Source organism: Myxocyprinus asiaticus, chromosome 5 (genome assembly GCF_019703515.2).
Source record: "Myxocyprinus asiaticus isolate MX2 ecotype Aquarium Trade chromosome 5, UBuf_Myxa_2, whole genome shotgun sequence".
Taxonomy (NCBI): Eukaryota; Metazoa; Chordata; class Actinopteri; order Cypriniformes; family Catostomidae; genus Myxocyprinus; species Myxocyprinus asiaticus.
In genome coordinates this window covers 16,491,869-16,512,655 of record NC_059348.1, presented here as the reverse complement: position 1 = coordinate 16,512,655, position 20,787 = coordinate 16,491,869, and the positions used below count along the sequence as shown (strand labels likewise).

The following is a 20,787-nucleotide window of genomic DNA, read 5'->3' as shown; positions in this document are numbered from 1 at the left end:
GTGCCCCGTCACCATTTCTTCAGAATTTTCTGACAGATGAACAAGAGTGAGTCACTCATACTATCAAAATCTGAAGTAGAAGTGCAGCCAGCTTTTGCAGTGTCTCGTTCCCTTCATCTCTGGGAACTGAGGTTACATGTGTAACTGGAGACGTTCCCTTTCAATTCAGTTAATTGCTGTAAGTACTATGGGGAATGATATCCCATCACACCGCACTACGTGACATTACACTCCTGTAATGCCAGATCTGATGCCAGATGGAAACTAATGTAGTCTGGGATCTATATGAACCATATAGATATACACACAATGGATATTAACCCTCTCACAACAAGGTTGGGAAAGTAGGTTTTATTTCTTATCGGAGTGCTTATGACTTTAAAAGAAGCAGTTCAACAGCATATAATTAGGTGGCTGTATTGATTATAGTAAGTAGCCAACCCGTAATAAGGGCTTGGGCTCACCCTCTTGAAAGTAAGAAGTGCTCTATACAGAGAGGACTTGTGAGGACATGGACGCCACGTCCAGATTATAAAACCTCACAAACGTGTTTTGTGAAGACCATCCTTCTGCCAACATATGTCCTGTAAGGACACACCGTTTGTTCATGCCCATGAAGAGGCCATACCTCTGGTTGAATGCGCTTTGACACTAATAGGGCAATTCGCGCACTGTGATTCGCAAGCGAGGGTGATTACATCAACGATCCAGCAAGAGAGCCTTTGTTTGGAAACGGACGTTCATTTTGTGCGTCCTCCATAACAAATAAAGAGCTGATCTGACAGCCTAAACTGATGGGTGCGCTCAACAAATGTATGCAATGCCCTTACCGGGCATAACATATTCATAGATTGCTCTTCATCTGAATTAAATGGTAGGGAAAAGAAGGCTTGCAAACAAACCACCTGAACCTTGAAGGGCATTGATAAAACCTTAGACACGTAGCCTTTTCTAGGATTAATGGTGGCTTTTGACAGATCTGAACCAAACTCCAGGCATGAGCTATCAGTCAACAGAGCCTGCATGTCACCCACCTGTTTAAATGAGGCCAAAGTCAATAAGAGTGCGGTCTTTAAGGAAAGCACCCGCAGCTCAACAGATCCCAGTGGCTCGAACGGAGAGTTTATGAGTGCCTTCAGCACCAGATTCAAGTCCCAGGTCGGCACAATAGCAGGGCAAGGGGGGTTCCAATGCCTCGCTCCCCTAAGGAACTTTATGACTAGATTATAGTTCTCAGCGGAGGTGAATAGGTTGACTTCTGCTTGGCCAAATATTTCCCAAATACTCATCACTGTTTGACGATGAAATCTCCATTCCCCTGGTAATACTCAATGGCGTGACAACAGATCCGCTCCAAAATTCAGACGGCCCCGGACATGTGTCGCGCGCAATGAGAGGAGATGACGCCTGCTCCATTGCAGGAGGCGTTGTGTTATGCTCATTAATTGTGGCGATCGGAGTCCACCCTGGAAATTTATGTATGCCACTACTGTTGTGTTGTCCGAACAAATCAGAATGTGGTGATTCACAATGTCGGAATGAAAATCTCTCAAAGCTAGAAAGACAGCCAGTAGTTCTAGGCGGTTTATGTGCCATGCCCGTTTCGCACCTGTCCAGGTGCCAAAAGTCGGACATCCTTCTTCGGCTCTGGGCCGTGAATAATGGCGAGCCCTGGGCTTCTCTTCACGGGGCTGGGCATGTCAGGAACGTTTCTGCTGCCCGGCTGGGGTTTTTCCGTTGCCGCGTTTTTCACACTGAAACGGCAGGTGCTTACGCTTGGGCCACGGTTTGCGAGGCTTCACAGACGGCTCAGCAGTAGCTTTCAGCTGCACTGGGGCAGCGAGAAATGGATTCTTTGCAGGGCGCTGACCGGAATTAGATCTGGAACATGCCGGGAAAGGGAAAGTGCTACTTCTCTTTGGTAGAAAATGTTTCATCACTTGAGACTGCTTTTGCACCGCGATGAAGCACTCTAAAAAGCCTTCCACAGCGTTGCCAAAGAGACCATCAGGTGACACTGGGGTGTCGAGGAGGCTTTCTTTGCGTCATGCATCTCCGTGAGAGTTAGCTAAATATGCTGGTCCAGAACCACCAGGAGGCTCATCGCTTTGCCTATGGCCTGAGCAGTAGCTTTCATGGCTCGCAGCGGCAAATTTTTAGCGGTACGGAGCTCATAGAACAGCTCTGGATCAGGGCCTTGCTCATCCATTTGTTTGAGGAGCTTAGTTTGAAAAACCTGGAGCACCGACATGCTGTGGAGTGCTGAACCAGCTTGGCCAACTGCTGTATAAGCACTTCCAGCAAGTGCAGATGTCAGTGGACATGGGTTGGAGGGGTGGGATTTCCATCCCATGGCAGTATTATGGCAGAGGCACGCTGCGACCACCTGTTCTACCGGGGAAAGCTTTAAATTGCCTTTTTTTTCGGCGTGGTCCACTTTAGTGAGGACAGCAGCATCTCTGACCTGAGTGAGCGAAAAGTAGGGTGCACGGCAGGTCTTTGTGAGCTCCGCGTGGACCTCAGGAAAGAATTACAGATTTTACAGAATAGCTTTATCTTGTTTAGCAAAATTCTCTAGACTGTTTCATCTGCCATCACAGTTGTTGACCTGAAAGAGAAAACTGGTCATAGAAGATGTCAGCTCGCATTAATGTCCTTTCAACAATGCAGAGAATGCGTTTTGACACATTTTGAAATGGAAGCACACGTGAAATCGAGCTTGCTTACGTAGACCCAGGGCCTACAGTAAGACCCTGTTTACATATGGCATTAAGATGTGTTTTTGGTAATCCGGATCACAAAAAACACTACGGAGGTAGTCAAAAACAAATGTGACCGCATCGCATTTGAGGTGTAAACGCTAATCCGTCCTGAATGCGTCCCAGACAGCAGTGAAGCGCCTCCTTTCACCTGTCAATCAACAAGAGTTTAAACTTTGCCGGTTTTGAGCGGCTTTCAAAGAAAATAACCCTTCGATTGGAACATTTTAAAAATGGCAAAACATACACAAGCATGAGAACTTCACAGATCTTCTGCAGTGTGTTTGATATCAAAACAGACGAGAAGCATGAACATCTGAAGCTCTTTTAATGTAGGGAATCCGCTAAAATAATGGATAATTCTGCCCGTAAAGTTGCATTTGTGCTTAGATTAAATTTCAGCTGCATCTGGGAAAAATATTGCGCCATTTTTTCCATGCTTTCTTTGTCTTTTCTGAATTTGTTGCACTTTAATGTCATGCAGTAACACACTGACATAGTGACTGATGTATGTCGTTATAAAATCAAAGACCCTGGCCCCCAAAATCAGAACACAAGTGGTCACAAGAGATGCATTTAAGCAACCAGGTGTAAATAGCGATGTGACTGGCTATATGTGATTGGATCACCCGAGATGCTAAATACTGGGATCTAACAACCAGGTGTGAATTGGGTCTAAGTGTGTAAGTGACAAACAAAAGAGACTTTATATTACAGATATCATTGTATCACATTTGTACTTTAAATAGACTAAAAAAAAAAACTCTTTGGCTGATTAAAATTAAAATTAAAATTACCATGCAATTTCATTTTATATACTTCAGGTAGAAGGAACTTAACTGAATACAGTAAACCCAACAAAATTGACATGCCGAAAAAACTTAAATGAAACTCTTTCAGTGATATGCTAGCTAGTAATATTACATTTTAGCATGCTAAACTCATGCTGGAGGTTTTGCATAATTCACCAATTGCAACTAAGTCACTATGCTATGGTTACCACAACTTCACCACAGTAACCCCCAAAACTACAACATAACAGAAATTCTTCTAAATCTCAACATAAAACATTAACACTAACAAGTCTCCACCTTTATATTCATTTTGCACAAAGACACATAAAATAACTGTTAGTTTTAACATTTACTCTCCTTGTGGAGTCCCATGCAAAGCATGCTGGGAACTAGAAATCATCTGCACAATTTCTATTAACCAAACAAAAAATGTTCATGTTGTAGCAACGCAAACGGATTAAGTAAAGCTGAAAGACACTTTTTCAGGTTAATCAACAAATTTAAGTTCCCTTGGTTACATGAGTTTTTGAGTAATATGAACATGGGAGAATTGAGTAAAACTGACGATCATTTTTTGAGTGTTATGAAACAAAACAAGATACTGAAACTTATACAGGCTGTTCCCTTCTTTGTAGGCTCTGCAGTTCTGGTCATAACGTCTTCATGTACCAGATAAAAACACAGATCAGTTATATGGCGTAATCATGGTTGGCACAGAACTCATAAATTTCCAACATAATTTTTTCATCTTGCATTACTCAAGTATCTTGTCTTTCGTCACAGTGCACAATATTCTGGTATTTACATTTTGGTTAAAACAGGATGCAGTCATGTAAAATCATTGTGTTCACATTTTTGTACTTTACCCCTCAGATCAACATTGATCACACAACCAAGGCTGACATTGAGAAGAACATCCTACAGCCCACCCATTTCTGCTTTGATGTAGCTCAAGATAAAATCTATGGCTTGATGAAAAGAGACTGCTATCCACGATTCCTCACCTCTGACATCTACTTGACCCTCACGAAGAGGAAAGGCCCAGTGACTATGACCAGGAGACGGTCTCGCTCCTTTGTGTTTACTAAACGTGCTGAAGGCACAGCTGCCTGGTTGTAGATTTGTACTGTAGAGTTTTTGTTTATGTAATTTTTTTTGTGTGTGTGTTATATTGTCAATAGCACTTGATGATGTGACATACATCTCTTATCTATTTATTAACAATACTTACTGTAGGTTTGTATTTAAATACTAATTATAATTTACATATGGCTCTTCTTTTAGGATTTCATGCCAAGCTAATTTAATTTTCATGTTTAGAATGCCTAAAAAATTGTAAAGTGTACATATTTGTTTTATGATAAAAGTTTGCATTATATAAACTGTGCATTTGTCTTTTAATTATAGGAATACAGCCACCTTTGCATTGCTCTCAGAGACAGTAAAGAGAGTAAAGACTTGAATTGAAAAATAGACTAAAATATGTTATAAAATTAACACATCACTGAGGAAAATGTGAGATTGAACTTTGTAATTAGTACTTAAAATTGATTTTTGCCATCCATTTAAGGCCCAGTAAATGCAAAAAAGTGAAGGCCAAAGCATGGTCCTCAATCTTGTGTAGCTAACAGTGAGATTAGTTATGGTGTTGTCTTGTGGATAGCCAGATTTTCGAATACTGCCAAAAGTCTGTACATTTTGCAGCTCAATTTTAGACAGGACTTAGAGTGACTGACATATACCTTTTGTTTTTAAATGCTGTGTTATGCCTGTTTAGGTTTGAATTTGAAATGGTTGATTACCGCAATTATAGGTGTTGGAGAAAAACTCAAAAAAGGAATGAAATTAGTGGGAAATGTGTGTGGACTGTCAGCAAAAGATGTATTTATTTCATTTGTTTAACAGATTATTTGGTATATTTAACTAAAATGGAATATACAGTTAGTTTATACATATATGGCGAATATGGCATTCATTTTCTGCTACTAAGTGCCTCAAACAAACAGGGTTTCGCACAAGGTCCTCGAAGTGCTTAAAGTGCTAAAATTGTTTAGTGGCAAGAGGTTTAGCACCGAGATCCTTCACTGCATGTTGTGTCGCATGAAGGCTTGTTCCCTGTAATGTGTGAGATCCAAAGGTGAGATCCACGCATGCCATTTTCATTGAATAATGTCTCTTTTAATGCTCTTTCTGTTCTTTACCATCACTTGTTGATCAATAAGTAAAAAGAAACATTAACTCTAATCACACTGCACAGAAAAGAAACCGTGTGAGTCCTCTTAAATTAATGTGCGATCAACCGAAACCATTTTGTGAGACCCTCGCTGAACTGCCGCTATTCTTTCATATTTTTTACAGTATACATTTGTTAATGGACATTTCATGGAAAGTTTCTGACAAGTAAATACCACTAAAGTCACTCGTATTACAAGTTGATTACTGTTATTAGTTCTTACTCAGCAGCACTAATAGTATCAACCTGGTACCTTTCAAAAAACTTTTGTTTCCTGGTGGACTTATAAAACCCTTCACATCCTGACTCACACAAAATGACTCCCAGATCCAATCTTGGATCTTGTGATTTTTGCAAGTGCTAGCCAGGTTTGTGTGCAATCTGTATCAGACAGTCACTGAACGAACTAGTCACTGGGCAGACCATGATTTTCCATGCTGGTCCAGGCTGGTTCATTCTGCTTAGTGCTGGTCTAACTGATGAACCAGCATAGGCATGCTGTTATCACAGCAAGACTCGTTGCACCAGAAAGACTGAATGTTGTCTTGCTGGTTTAGTCAAGAAGCCTGTTGGGGGACACCAGTATACCATCATCCCATGATAGGGACCCACAATGGGGACTCTTTTTAGCAGGGAAACGTTGTTATTTATTTTTTTACAAGTTCTCTGTGTTTACACATTTGCAGAAATTTGTCCAAGTTCCATCATATTCCCAGTGATTTATTCCTACCAATCATTTTCTCAGAGATGCCCACATCTCCCTCTTGATAAGAATCATTAGAGCTTGTGTCAGGCTTCCAGCCATCTTTACTGATATCTAAGTCTGATCCACTGTCATCCTATCAAACCAGACTAGAAGTGTTTCGTAGCAAACATCAATTATGCATGCACAGAGTGGCTTTATTGTAATGCAAAATGTCTAACTTTGGATGCCACCAAATAGAGCACAGTCTTGGGCTTCATTTAATTGGTGTGGACAGTTAGGGGGTGACATCACGAAGTGGCAAAACTCATGAATTTTAATTAGGATATGTGCAGATAATGTCAAATAAGCATTTACTGTTTTGATAAATAGTCATTCTTGAAGACCAATTCAAGCACTCCAATAAATATTTTTACATTTACATTTAGTCATTTAGCAGACACTTTTATCCAAAGCAAATTACAAATGAGACACATAGCAAGTAATTTGTCATACAAACAACATCTGCAGTATAGGACTGACAATTTCTCACAGTGGCTGGAGTAGTAACATTTTTTTGTAGATTTTACATTTTGTACAAGTGCAGGTTAAGTGCCATAGTAAGTCCAATTAGTGTGGGTTGGTTAAGTGCTCACGGAACAGATGTGTTTTCAGCTGGTTCTTGAATGTTGAGAAGGTAACAGCAGATCGTGTGGAGGTTGGAAGTTCATTCCACCACAGAGGAGCAGAGAAAGTGAACAATTGTGAAATAGACTTTGAGCCTCTTTGTGATGGGACCACCAGGCGTTGCTCGTTCATAGACCGCATAAAGCGAGCTGGAGCATAGACCTGAAGAATTGAGCTGAAGTAAGAGGTTGCGGTTCCACTGGCTGTCCTGAAAGCCAGAGTCAAAGCCCTGAATTTGATGCAGGCAGCTACAGGAAGCCAGTGGAGTGAAATCAAGTGTGGGGTGACATGAGCCCTTTTTGGCTGATTGAAGACCAGACACGCTGCTGCATTCTGAAACATCTGCAGTGGCTTAATTGTGTTAGCTGGTAGGCCAGCCAACAGGGCATTGCAGTAGTCCAGTCTTGAAATGACCAGAGTTTGGACCAGGAGCTGTGTAGCATATTTAGACAGGAAAGGTCTGATTTTCCTGATGTTGTGAAGTGCAAACCTGCAAGAGTTGATGAGATGCGTACAGTGAAATTTAGCTGGACATCTACCACCACTCCCAGGTTTCGAGCTGTTCTGGTTGGTGTTAGTGTAGTTGAACCAAGATTAATAGTGAGGTTGTGGTCAACAGATGGGTTGGGATCACGAGGAGTTCTGTCTTGGCAAGGTTGAGCTGAAGGTGTTTTTCCTTCATCCAGGTCGAAATGTCAGAGAGGCAGGCAGAGATACGAGGTGAGGCAGAAGGGTCATCAGGCTGGAACGACAGGTAGAACTGCGTATCATGTGCGTAGCAGGGGTAGGAAAAGCCATGTGCCTCAATGACCGGTCAGAGTGATGTTGTGTACATCAAGAAGGGGAGGGGTCCAAACACTGATCCTTAAGGAACCCCAGTGGCCAGCTGGTGTGTCCTGGACACATTTTACATAATTAATTTGGTAACTTGACCCATATATTTAACACAGTCAGTGCAAGGATTTTGTTAGTCAATGGATAAATACATGAATCAGTAAGTATGAGCCAGAAAGACTGATTGGTCTTTTGGTAAAGTTTTCACCTCTAGTACAAGAAGTTCCAGGTTCTAATCTGCCCTGGTATAACTTTTCAATTTAATAAATGAAGATTGCATCTGTATGTCAGTGGATGTATGTATGTCAACAAGCAATTATTATAACATATTATACTATTATAACTATATTATTATAACTCCAATACTGTATCGCCACATATTATAATACACACTAATGAAACTGAAAGTCCTGCTCAAGAACTGGAGATGTTTCTTGTGCATTAAACACTTACCTGACAAAAGTTGCTTAAAAAGTGGTGGGGACAAAATTGGCAAAGGCAAAAAGTGGTAGGGACATGTCCCACCCATAAATGACTCCAATGAGCACAGTCATAGACGGAATAAAACAAATGTAACACATTTTGTATTCATTTTTAAGTGCATCTTAGTCTCAAGTTAAAGGTCATGCTGAAGTCAAACATGTAAAATTTGTACTTGTTTGAATGTAATCCACTATTATCATTTAGCATTTGCTTATCTAGAGATGGAATTGTCCCAAGAAGTTTTTTAGATGTTCAAAGATCCAATCCATAAATCTTTCATTTAAAAGCATAAAGCCTTAAGGGGTGATTCATCTTAATGTTAATCAGACTAACAGCATAAACCCACAATGATCTTAACTAGCCCTAAAATCAACCATTTTGGTGGAACAATTATTTTTAAAAGCTCTAAAAGTGAAAGAACTTTGATTTCATGAATAATAGCTAGATGATTTAATGGACTATTTACAACTGTTTCATAAACTGAGAGATCTGACAGAAATGTGTTGTCAATACAAACACAGAAAACATAATACAGCTCTGATTTGACAGAAGATGTCGTACCGTAAAGTAACCAAAATTGGAAGTATGCTCTACTTGACCCTTTTGTAGCAGAGTGAAAAAACAACACTGGTTCTGGGAACATATTTCACTCAGACAAGTGTTAGTGTGATCAAATCTGTCCTTGTGTTTCAGGGGCATAGCAGTCATTTTAAAAGTGAGGGGGACACAGCTGTCAGTAGGTGGCTTGCACAGACCCAACACTTTCGGTGCAGTATTTATATATTACAGTATATATTAATATACAAGTATGATATAAGTATTATATTAATATATACGTATTATTTACTTTTAATATTTGTAGTATCTTAAAGATTTTAGTATTGCAAAATAATTGCAAAATTTCGCAAAATTAGCTGCAGAAATAAGGACATCTTGTGCTACTGTTTCAGACATGTCAATTAAAGACCGAGCACAAGCTGGTCCTGAATAAATTATTTAATCATTTACAATAATGACAATTGTGCATGTGCACAATATATTTTTTTACTCTGTGCATTGTGGGATTTAAATGTATCTAAGTGGCTCGAGTGTTTTGACTACGTTCACCAAAATTTGTTCAGATCCATTTAATGATTCATTCAGTGCCCATTTCTGGTGATGCCAGAGGTGGTGATAAATGAGTGTCTTGTGTGAAATTAGTTAGTCACTGAATCAACAAATCAAAGGAAAATTTTAATCCTTTAAAATTTGTATGTCTACAGACCTACAAAGAGACTTCAGTGGAGGTTTTATGGATTATAAGAACAAAGAAAATCTATCATTTCCCTCCAGTTTGTGAGCTGCCGAGCATGACTTTTATCAAAAGACAACAATAGTCTTATATTGTTATGAGTTTCAATAATGTCCATATGTTTTCATGTATAAAAAAGTATGTCTACATATCTATTCACATCAGTAAAATGCCTAAGTGTTCTGAGAACATCTATCTTTTTCCTACAGTTTGTCAACTGCACACCAACATAGAGGTAAAAAACAGGAGCTGATTTTAAAAATAGCTTTACATATTTAACACAGATCTAGTAATCTGCTTAAACTGTCAAAAACATCTGATTAAACTATTACATCACAAACACAACGTAAAAAGCATAACTTAATGAAGATTCAGGCGCTGATATAAACTCCACTTATAATGTGTGCTTATGTAACGTATGCTGGCACTGGCAATGATGGCAATGACGAAGACGTGAAGATGAAGAACCCAAGTGCAGTTTATTTACAGATGTGGAATCCCAAAACCTTGACTACAAACGTGAACTAAACGTAAACATGAACTTGACTATAACATGACTTGACCTAACATGACCTGACTACAAACATGACCTGACTACAAACATGACCTGACTACAAACATGACCATTCACATTCAATACTTGACCACTAGACAATGAAAACATGAGGGCTTAAATACAAGACATGGGAGAACATAAACCAATGAACAAACAGAACTCATAACAAGCTAATTAAACAATAAACCAATGAAAACATGACACATGAACATGGAGGGAAAACAGAAATCACATGACAAGGGAAACAGGAACACATGACATGAAACAGGAACTAGAATTTCAAAATAAAAGACATGAATCAACAGAATACACATGACAGCTTAAAAGAAGGATTGTCCTTTGTTTTTTTCTGCAGTGCATTGCAAGTAATGCTGCCAATAAATAACTCTCGTTTGTGTGTTCCTCATCTCTAGATTATTCATTTAGATCAACGTCAGTGCCGATTAAAAACATGGATAAATGAGCATTGTTGAAAGCAACTTTGTAGAAATGAACGGAGCCGTGTTGATTAGACTGTCTGACTGACGGCCTATAACGTAAGGGTTGTTTCACCTATGATTGGCTGGATGGTCGCTCAATCAGCCCAAAGAAACAAAACACAAAGAATACTGTATACAAATCCACCATTTGGACTCGGTATGGGTTTAGCTTAGAAAAGTGCGGGGGACAAAAATCACCTTTTTAAACTGTGGGGGACATGTCCCCCACGTCACCCGCGGCTGCTACACCCTTGTCGTGTTTAGCACCCTACAGTGCTTCCTTGAGATATACCAGATGTTTTAGCAAAAGCACTTGACCCTGATGGAAATGAAATTATTAATATGATTCTAAGATGTTACAGACATTACAGCTTCATTTTCTGTTACAGCATAATTTTCTGTATAACTGCTTTGAAATGATGTGTGTTTTGAAAAGCACTGTACAAATGAAAATGACATGACTTGAACAGTGTTTGACTGTCTAGAATAAATTATACTTGAAACATCCTCTTTGTTTGAGAAAAATAATTCAAATTCACTGACTGAGCTAAATTATGTGAACAAACCACCATCATTTTGCTAACTACACTCAGTACGAAGTATGGGATGGATTTGAGGAGTTTTTGCTGTGTCTTAGAGCCGACTAATTAACAACACATCATCTCTCCATGCCACCATTTTGCAACCATGCACTGCATTTCATGGCACAGTAGTTGTGACTATTAGTTGATTTCTGTCAAAATCAACACACAAGAACTTGAAACTTTTGTGTAATATAACTAGACTGACAGTATGACAATGTGTTAAGATTTTTATGGCACTGAAGATTGACACCGTCACCCTTGTTCACTCTTGTTCACCGTTGATTGTGAAGAAGGAACAGAATTGAGAGGATGTTAATTTAGGAACCACAACTCCCCCTGCTGGCGGATAAGTGCATCATTTTGACACAGTTCTTTTGGAAACAGCATTTTACCAAACAAATTTTACTGTTTCTACAAGTATAGTATGTATACTATGCACAGTATGCAAATATTGAATATGCATAAAATATCTGTATGACCTACTACATTTGCCAAAATGTTTACTATATAGCACAGCATGCATAGAACACTGTTTTGTATATCACAGTGCCATGCACGTGACCTTCCGTCATTTTTCAGTGTGACAAAATTATGTAATTACACTAATGATATATAATATTTCACATAACAACATTTTAACTGAATTTGAATAAAAATGCAAACAACCATTTTTATTTCAAAGATGATAACTGGATGCCACTCTTATGCATCATGATGAGGTCATGTGACAACAATGCAGCAAACTACTGTTTAAAACAAGAATTGCAAAATAAGCAGTATACATTATATATAATGTGCAATAATCAGTAAGCAAGTATTACATTCCAAACAAAGCCATTGTTCCAGGCATTAAAAAGGGTTAAATATCCAGGTTAAAAAGAAGTTGAGCTCTAATGAGAGCAGTTTATTGAGCAGTTTAATGAGCAATGCTGTTTATTACCATAATAAAATATAAAATATCATATTTTGACTCCCCGCCACCTGATTGGTCCTTATCCCTAAAGCCTATGCCTACACCCACCCCTAACCTTAACCATAGCAGGGAGTCATTGGTCCCTATCCCTAAAGCCCACCCCTAAACATAAAGATACATACAATGCGCATGACAAAATCACTGATATTTTGAACACTACTGAACAAACCTGCTTCTAAAAGAAGCCTTGAAAGTTGACATCACAGCTGGTGGTCTGAGGAAGGCCACTTTCTGGTTCTCATAAATCAAAGCATGTCCTCAGATAAAATCGATGTAAAAGCAGACATAACTCTAAGAAATATATATTGTACGTTGACATTTCATTGCATTCATATTTCAAAAATTATAACCTTTCACATCCTATCCTTCTTCTTTATACACTTTCAAAAACAGTGAATGTAAAGAGACTGTGAATGTTTTAAAGTGAATTAAGTTTAATTCTTTCAGGTTGAAACCATTAAGTTATTCGTTTTTCCTGCCCATGGATCAGGTAGTATGGTGTGAAATGAGTGCTGGAGTGGGGTGAGGTGTTGTAAGCAAAGGCCACTGTCACAAAACATTCCCATTCCCCACCATAGGTAAGTAGTGTCTTAGCCAGTTGGTCAATCAATGTCCGGTTAAAACACTCTACCATTCCATCTGATTTAGGATTGTAGGGCGTGGTCTGTGTCTTTTTAATTCCAAGCATTTGGCAAAGGCTCTGAATGACCTCTGCTTCAAACTGACAGCCCTGGCCAGAATGTATAGTCTCAGGAATGCCATGAATCAAAATATAATCCTCAAAAAGGCAATGTGCAACAGTCAGTGCAGATTGATTAGGCAGGGCATACAAATTGACAAATTTGGAAAAATAGTCCTCTACTACCAACACATACCTTTTGTGGTTAAAGGCAGCTCTAAGATGTCCATTGCTACCCTTTCAAATGGGCGTGTTGTCTGTGACCCACCCATAGGAACACAGTGTTTTGGCACAGGACCATGACAAGTCTGACATGCTTTACATTGCTCACACCATTCTTTAATGTCTTTAAACATAGAAGGCCAGTAGCAGATTTGTCTCGCCTTCTCCCACACACGTTCAGAGGAGAAATGGGCTGAGGCAGGACCACCATGCAGCTTCAATAAAATGTCTGGTATGAGAGCAGAGGGAACAACAACCTGAGTAATTGGGTCACCAGAGAGGTAGGAGACAACTGAACGGCACAACAGTCCATTAACAATTGAGAGACAATTAAATTCAGTCCAGAGTTTCCTTAAGCATTGAGAGGGCCTTCATGCAGTTTTGATATCAGGGTCAGAATTCTGCAAGGCCCTGAGGTCAGATGCATTATATGACAAAACACACAGGGAGAGCAAGGGTTCTGAATTGACATTTGAGTCTTTGACATTCACTTCCTCTATGCGGTCAGCAGACCCAGTGGAGCATTGAATGTCAGCATGTGATTTTGTAGAGCTCACAACAATAATTTCCAATACCTCCTTAACACTGGGCTCAGTCACACTCAGGCCAGGTTTCTCAGGACGTCGAGAAAGCGCATCTGCATTTTTGTTGATCCAATTAAGCGGATCAAGCTCCAGAATCCATCTCCCCCTCCTGCCAGTTGGTTCATCATCAATGGACATACGCCGAAGTGCCAAAAGGGATGATCTGTGATGATAGTGAATGAAGCAAGTCCAATGTAATACCTAAACTCTCTGATGGCCCACACAATGGCCCACAGCTCACGATCAAAGGTGGACCAATGCCTCTGTGTGGGGTTCAATGCTCGGCTGGCATTTGCCACCACGTGTTCTAGTCCCCCTTTGTCCTGGCCCAGCACAGCACCAACGGCCCATTTAAAGGCATCAGTGTACATTTTGAAAGGCACATTGAAATTAGGCAATGCCACAGTAGGAGCAGATGACAGCACTCCTTTCAAATGGCTGAATGATTCTTCACATTCGTTCATCCACTCAAAAGGCAAATTTTTCCCAAAAAGACGATTAAGTGGAGCAGCGTGTTTTGAAAAGTCTCTGACAAATTGTCCGTAATAAGAACACAGTTCCACAAAGACCCTGACCTCAGAAGGAGACTTAGGGGTTGGCCAGTTCCTAACCTTTTCCGTGTTCCTTGGATCAGTTTGAAGGCCCTGCTGGGATACAACATGGCCAAGAAAAACAACATGATCTCTGGCAAGGTGACACTTTTGGGGGTTCAGTTTTAAACCTGCATACTGGATTCTTGAAAACTCCTCCTTCAAGCTAGAAAAATTTTCCTCAAACATTTTGCTGTTGATCAAAATATAATCTAGGTACACCATACAGATGTGCCACGGGAGCCAATGATAGAGCCCCGTCCAGTTGTAAAGGCTGTTTTTTCCCTGTCCTCCTCAGCAATTTCCACCTGCCAATCTTTAAATGTGACACTGTTCAAGCATCTGTAGTCAACACAAAAATGCCAGGCACCAGATTTCTTTTTCACCAGCACCACTGGCGAGGCCCAGGGACTACAGCTTTCCTCAATAACCCGATCTGCCAGCAGGGCAGAAACTTGTCTCTCTATTTCAGCTCTTTTCTCAGGTGATGCACGATGTGCACGCTATTTGATGGGTGCATGTCCCCCTGTCCTGATGTATTGTTTCATCAGCATGCATCGACCAGCATTCTGTTTGGATGAGCTGAAGATGTTGCTGTGCTTCAACAGCAGTGCGGAGAGTGTTGCCCTCTGTGATGTCGAAATCGATGACTCATCCAATGACATAGTAGTTGCTACTTGAGATGTGGTTGCTGCAGCCATGTTCACTGTAGTATGACAGAGTCTGGAGGTCAAATTCATCCACTGAGTAAAACTCACCCAGGTGCATTTCTTGTTTCAGTGATATGTCCTGCCCAGTAGGATTCAAAATCCGGGCTTTTGTCAGTCCACTTTGCACCTTGGTGACAGTGTGTGTGACCAGGAAACTCAAGGAACTGGGAATGTTTGGCTCTAAGTTACCAATAAAGTCACTCGATAAATGGGCTGTGCTGGGTGGACACACTTGAACCAGCACAACTGACACACTTAGGGGTGGGAGGGTCATGGTGATGGCCAAAGACATTTTGCAGCACATTGTAATAAAGTCTTTGCTAGTAAGGAGAGGAACAGAGATGTCCCACAATTGTAGTTTTGCTTGACTGATGTCAAGTAAGGCAATGTTTTTCAACAGAAAGTCAAATCCCAACAAAACTGTTTGTGTGGTTTCTCTTCAACAATAAAATCTATCAAAATAAAATATTTTACAGTGTGCGTTCAAGCCATATTTAATTTCGGATGACTGTACGCACTGTTCTGCGAGTCCACCTAATTACCTGTCATTTCTTGACACTGCTTCAGTTCCCGCTCCATTTTGAACCTACTAGGTTCAGTCTGGCGATATTGAATGCCCACCTCCGACTTTGGAGATGGCCAATCATAGTGTAGATTTTAGGGTGGCACCTAGGATGGTCAATGGAGCGAACTTTCAGACAGCACTTTTTTACAGGTCATTGAAGTACACATATACAGTAAATCACTTATACTCTCTACTTTTCAAATAAGCTATAGTTTTTGTAATGCAAAAATAAAACAAAAAGATTAATTAAAAACGAAGAGCTGCATCAATGCCATATTTATTTTTTTCCTCTTGTCATCTATGGCATGGCGGGAGAAATCAAAGGTCATCATGGGCCAACTTTGGCCCGCGGGCCCTTGTTTGGGCACTTCTGCTCTCGAAGCATCACACACACACACACACACACACGAGCCACTTAGCTTTTTTTCCCCAACAAATAGCCTGTCTAAGCTGCTGACTCCACAAGTGTCACCCACGTAACTCAAAATACACTGGCATGTGTTAGTCGCTACTGGATGTGCCACACATTTTAGTGGCATCTACAGTGTCATATGCCACTAGTGACCAGAAATGCCACCGGATGAGCCACATGATATAGCAGCATGTGCCAATGGCAACAGAATGAAAGATGCCATAAAAGTTATAACCACTGCTGCATTTAGTAGCATGGCATCTTTGACCCTGTTTACAGCTGGTATTAAGATGCATTTCAGGTGATCCAATCAGATGTGGTCAGCACTAAATACAGGTCTAAACGGCGTCTAAAATGTTGTGATCAGATCACAAAAACCACATACAAATGTTTGTCTTTTCTGACTATATTGCAGTTTATTATCATGCAGTAACACACTGACATAGTGACTGATGTACTGTATGTCATTATGAAACAGAGTCCCTCTCCTCCAAATCCGATTACACGTAGTCGCAGGAGACGCATTTAAGCGACCAGGTGTAAACAGTGATGTGTCTTACCTGACCACATGTGATCAGACCAGACGCATCTTAGTACCAGGTGGAAACAGAGTCATAGAGGCTGCTGCCATTTGCACATGCTACTGAAAGTTGGTACATTCGGTTTTTAAACACAATGCTTTGGCATAATAAGGTCAACATAAATGCATGCAAAGAATGTTGCACTGACCAAAATTTATTTACAATAAACTCTCCCGTCAAGTTGTTCATCAAGCTTTAAAAGGACTAATGAAGATTAAATACTGTATGGATCCAGAAACTGAAAGAACAGATTAACAACAGATTTGCACATGCCACTGAATTTAGTGGCATGTCTGGTTGTTAGTGGCACAATCAGTTTCTGGATCCATACAGCATAAAAGTTTTATTAGTCCTTCTTTAACCAAGGAGCTGCCTTATATCGTAAGCATTTGCAAAGGTCACCGGCAGGGGGAGCAAAGATGTGGGAAAGACAAATACATTCATGTGAATATATGTACATTATAGCATCTTTAGTAGGACATGCAGATATAATCATTAACATGGTTGATGATCATATGACTTACACACATATTTCGGCCAATCTATCCCAAATGGGTGTGCAAAAATGCTCTGCAATGAGTGTTCACAGATTTTGCAAACGCAACCTGAGAAGATGAGGCCAAGCAGATGACAACCATCTAGATAGATAAGGTAAATTTATGAACTAAACTTAATGTTTATTATTAATGTTTAGTAACTAGAGTTTTTCCTTTACTGACATTTGACAAAGCATACGTTCAGCCTGCCGAAGTAAATGTAATTATATTTGATTGATCAATGTTTTCATCACTAAGATGATTGTGTCTTCCTTTCGCATTTGCGCTTAAATCTTAAATGCGTGGCTGACTGGATGGAAACACAGAAAGAAAGGTGAGAGTACACCTGTGCGAGACAGGGAGGCACAGGCAACTGGTGGGGTTTGAAAGGCTCCAGTTGCTTATATGATTAAAAATAACCAATACAATATATGTTAACATAACTGTAATTTTTTCATAATTAACAATGACTTTATTGCATGTATGTAATCAACCAACTTTATGTTTAGACAACCATGTACGAAAGCTACCACTACAGACTATTTTCTGACCCAGGAAAAACCCTGATTAGGCTGTAAAGTACAACTTCAAATCATGGACAACAATACGCAAGCGCATAAACACAACGTGCAAGCTAATTACAGTAGGGTGAGCACAGTAACAAAGCTTGCAAGCAAAATGTAAAGCTGCAGAATCACAAATCACAAACTCGAAAGGAAAAAATATGATTGTGCACATCAGTCAACATGCTGCAAGGAGACATAACAAAAACACACATCTGGCAGGTCCCTTGCGCGCAGAACTGAACACATGCACACAAGATTCACATGTGCGAGTTGTGTTCTACACGCTCACGAGTCATCTGAGTTTTGACCGTCAGGGACGGGGCCCAAAACATTGTGTGAACAAATTCTATTGGCTGCTGGCCTTCTCTGGAACTCCTGTTTTGATTGGCTGCTGACCTTCTCTGGAACTCCTGTTCCCTATCTGTCACTCACTCGACGTTGTGTCGATGTAGTGACACTAGGGGTCACACTTGGGAGCACGAAACACCTCTGCTTTTTGAAAAAAGGTAAATGAGAATTGGCGAGTGGAATTTGCATGCCACTCCCCCAGACATACGGGTATAAAAGGAGCTGGTATGCAACCACTCATTCAGATTTTCTCTTTGGAGCCGAGCGGTTCTATTCATTGAGCTGAATTCATCAGCCGAGTTCATTCACTTCTCTCTGCTAGATATTTCAGCGGCTTCTCCCCCTCTGCATCTGTGGTTTGCAGAGAACGCCCCTGGGCGCTTCGGCAGAACATTTAAAAGAGTATATTCTAAAAGAGTATATTTTCTTTCTGAAAGAGCGGCACACACAGAACGTCTTTTTAAAGATGCATCTTTTTAAAGATGCCTTTCCATTTTGTGTTAATCCTGGTTGCGGTCGTTATCTCTCTGCTTACGACGGCCACGATCGCTGTCTTACATGTCTGGGCACTGCCCATGCGGAGACATCGTTCGTGGATGAGTCATGTCCTCATTGCGAGAACATGTCCATGGCAACGTTGCGGTTGCGGCTTGCTTTCGTAAGACCGGTGCACCGGTCCTTCTACCTACGGGTTTGAGGCCGCATCGGTTAGCACTGGGGGCAATTTGGGGACATCAATGGGACCACCTCCGCCGGGTATCCCCCCCACGGACCTCCCATTCCCCAGCACGCTCGCTTGCCCTGATCGGGCTCTCGCACGAGACCGGCGGCTCGTCTCAGCATGAGTTCGACTTCTCGTTCGGAGCTCCGGAAGACAATGAGTTAACGAGCGAAGCATCAGAGAGCGGGCTCGTCCAGTCTGATGCAGAGGTTTCTGCTCGGCTTCCTCTTTCGGGAACGGTCGCTCAGCCTCACGCCGACGCGGAAATGACAGATGTGCTTTCCCGGGCAACTGCGGGCGTCGGGCTAGAGTGGAACCCTCCACTCTCCCCTGAACCCTCGCGCCTCGACGATCAGTTCCTGGGCACGGGGCGCCACCCACGGCCACACCCCACCCCGTTCCTTTCTTCCCAGAAGTGCACGAGGAGCTGTGATCATGTGAGGCACCTTTTACTGCCCGGTCCCGGTCTTTCAGCTCCCCCACTCTCGCTACCCTCGATGGCGGAGCAGCCAGTGGGTATTCGGTGATCCTCCAGGTGGACAAGGCGCTCACGGTGCAATTGTGTCTGCAGAGTGCCACCACCTGGTGTGGGCGCCCGAGTCTCCCGTCCAGAGCCTGTAGGTTTATGTCGTCCCTGACGGCTGCAGTCTACGGTGCCACTGGACAAACCGCCTCCGCCCTGCATGCCATTGCTCTCCTGCAAGTACACCAAGCCAAGGCACTAAAAGAACTGCACAAGGATATTTCTGACCCGAGATTGATGCAGGATCTGCGCTCGGCGACTGACCTTGCTCTCCGGGCGACGAAGGTCACAGTGCGGTCTCTCGGGCAGGCGATATCCACCCTGGTGGTCCAGGAGCGCCACCTTTGCCTCAATTTGGTCAAGATGGGAGAAGCGGTCAAGGCACGGTTCCTTGATGCCCCCATTTCCCAGGTTGGCCTGTTTGGCGACACCGTCAAGGACTTTGACCAGCAGTTCTCGCGGTGAAGAAGCAGACGGAGGTTTTACAACATATCCTGCCCCGGTGCGGCTTAAGACCTTGCACTCTGTCTGCTCGTCATCAAGGGCATCCTCCTGCAGCAGGAGGCTGTGACAACCAAATGCCTGACAAAAGAATGGTTCCCTTGTCTCCTGGGTCACTTATTCGGTGTGCACGGCCGTCGTCAAGACCACCATCCCATTTTGGCAGGTATGGCACTCCAGCAGCGGACCCTCCGCCACTGTGCGCCCAGCTGTGGCACATACACGCACACACAGGGACGAGATTCCTCCTCCCCCCTCCTTGACCAATCTTATGGTGGGCGGCAGGAGCCAGGTAAGTGCTTCGATGTCCCTGGACTCAGCACAGCCACGGGGCTCGAGTACCCTCGATGTGGCACCTCGAGCTCTGCCCCGCCCTGCCGTGAGGCCCCACCCGCCGGTACGTCTGACATGATCATTCCCTTGGTCCCCCTCACCCAGAGTTTGGACACGTGGCTTGCACTTTCCAACCCATCACGATGGCTGACCCGGACCGTCCGACTCTGCTATGCGATTCAGTTCACCAGGTGCCTGCCCAGGTTCAGCGGAATCCGCTTCACCTCGGTGAAGGGCGAGAATGCCGCTACCTTTCGTGCGGAGATCGCTACCATTCTGTGCAAGGGCACGACAGAGCCCGTCCCTCCAGCCTAGATGAAGAAATGTTTCTACAGCCCTTACTTCATTGTACCAAAGAAAGGCAATGGGTTGCGACCAATCCTGGACCTGTGAGTACTGAACCGGGCTTTGCACAGACTCCTGTCCATGATGCTGATGCAAAAATGCATTCTAGCGAGCATCCAACATCTAGATTGGTTCGCGGCGGTAGACCTGAAGGACGAATACTTCCACGTCTCGGTCCTACCTCGACACAGACCCTTCCTTCGGTTTGCCTTCGAG

At 42.1% G+C, this 20,787-nt stretch overlaps 1 protein-coding gene and 1 pseudogene across 1 annotated transcript in view; one reads left to right on the top strand and one right to left on the bottom strand.

Moving 5' to 3' along the window:
* The window catches only part of LOC127440414 (regulator of G-protein signaling 21-like), an 11,181-nt gene extending 6,256 nt beyond the window's left edge, over positions 1 to 4,925 (top strand). Inside the window, exon 6 of the mRNA XM_051696958.1 lies at positions 4,427 to 4,925. Coding sequence (XP_051552918.1) covers positions 4,427 to 4,672 — 246 coding nt within the window. The 3' untranslated portion in view covers positions 4,673 to 4,925. The remainder of the gene's footprint in view (positions 1 to 4,426) is intronic.
* A 2,173-nt stretch (positions 4,926 to 7,098) lies between these two features.
* LOC127440602 (uncharacterized) lies at positions 7,099 to 14,619 on the bottom strand (annotated as a pseudogene).
* Between the last annotated feature and the right edge of the window lie 6,168 nt (positions 14,620 to 20,787).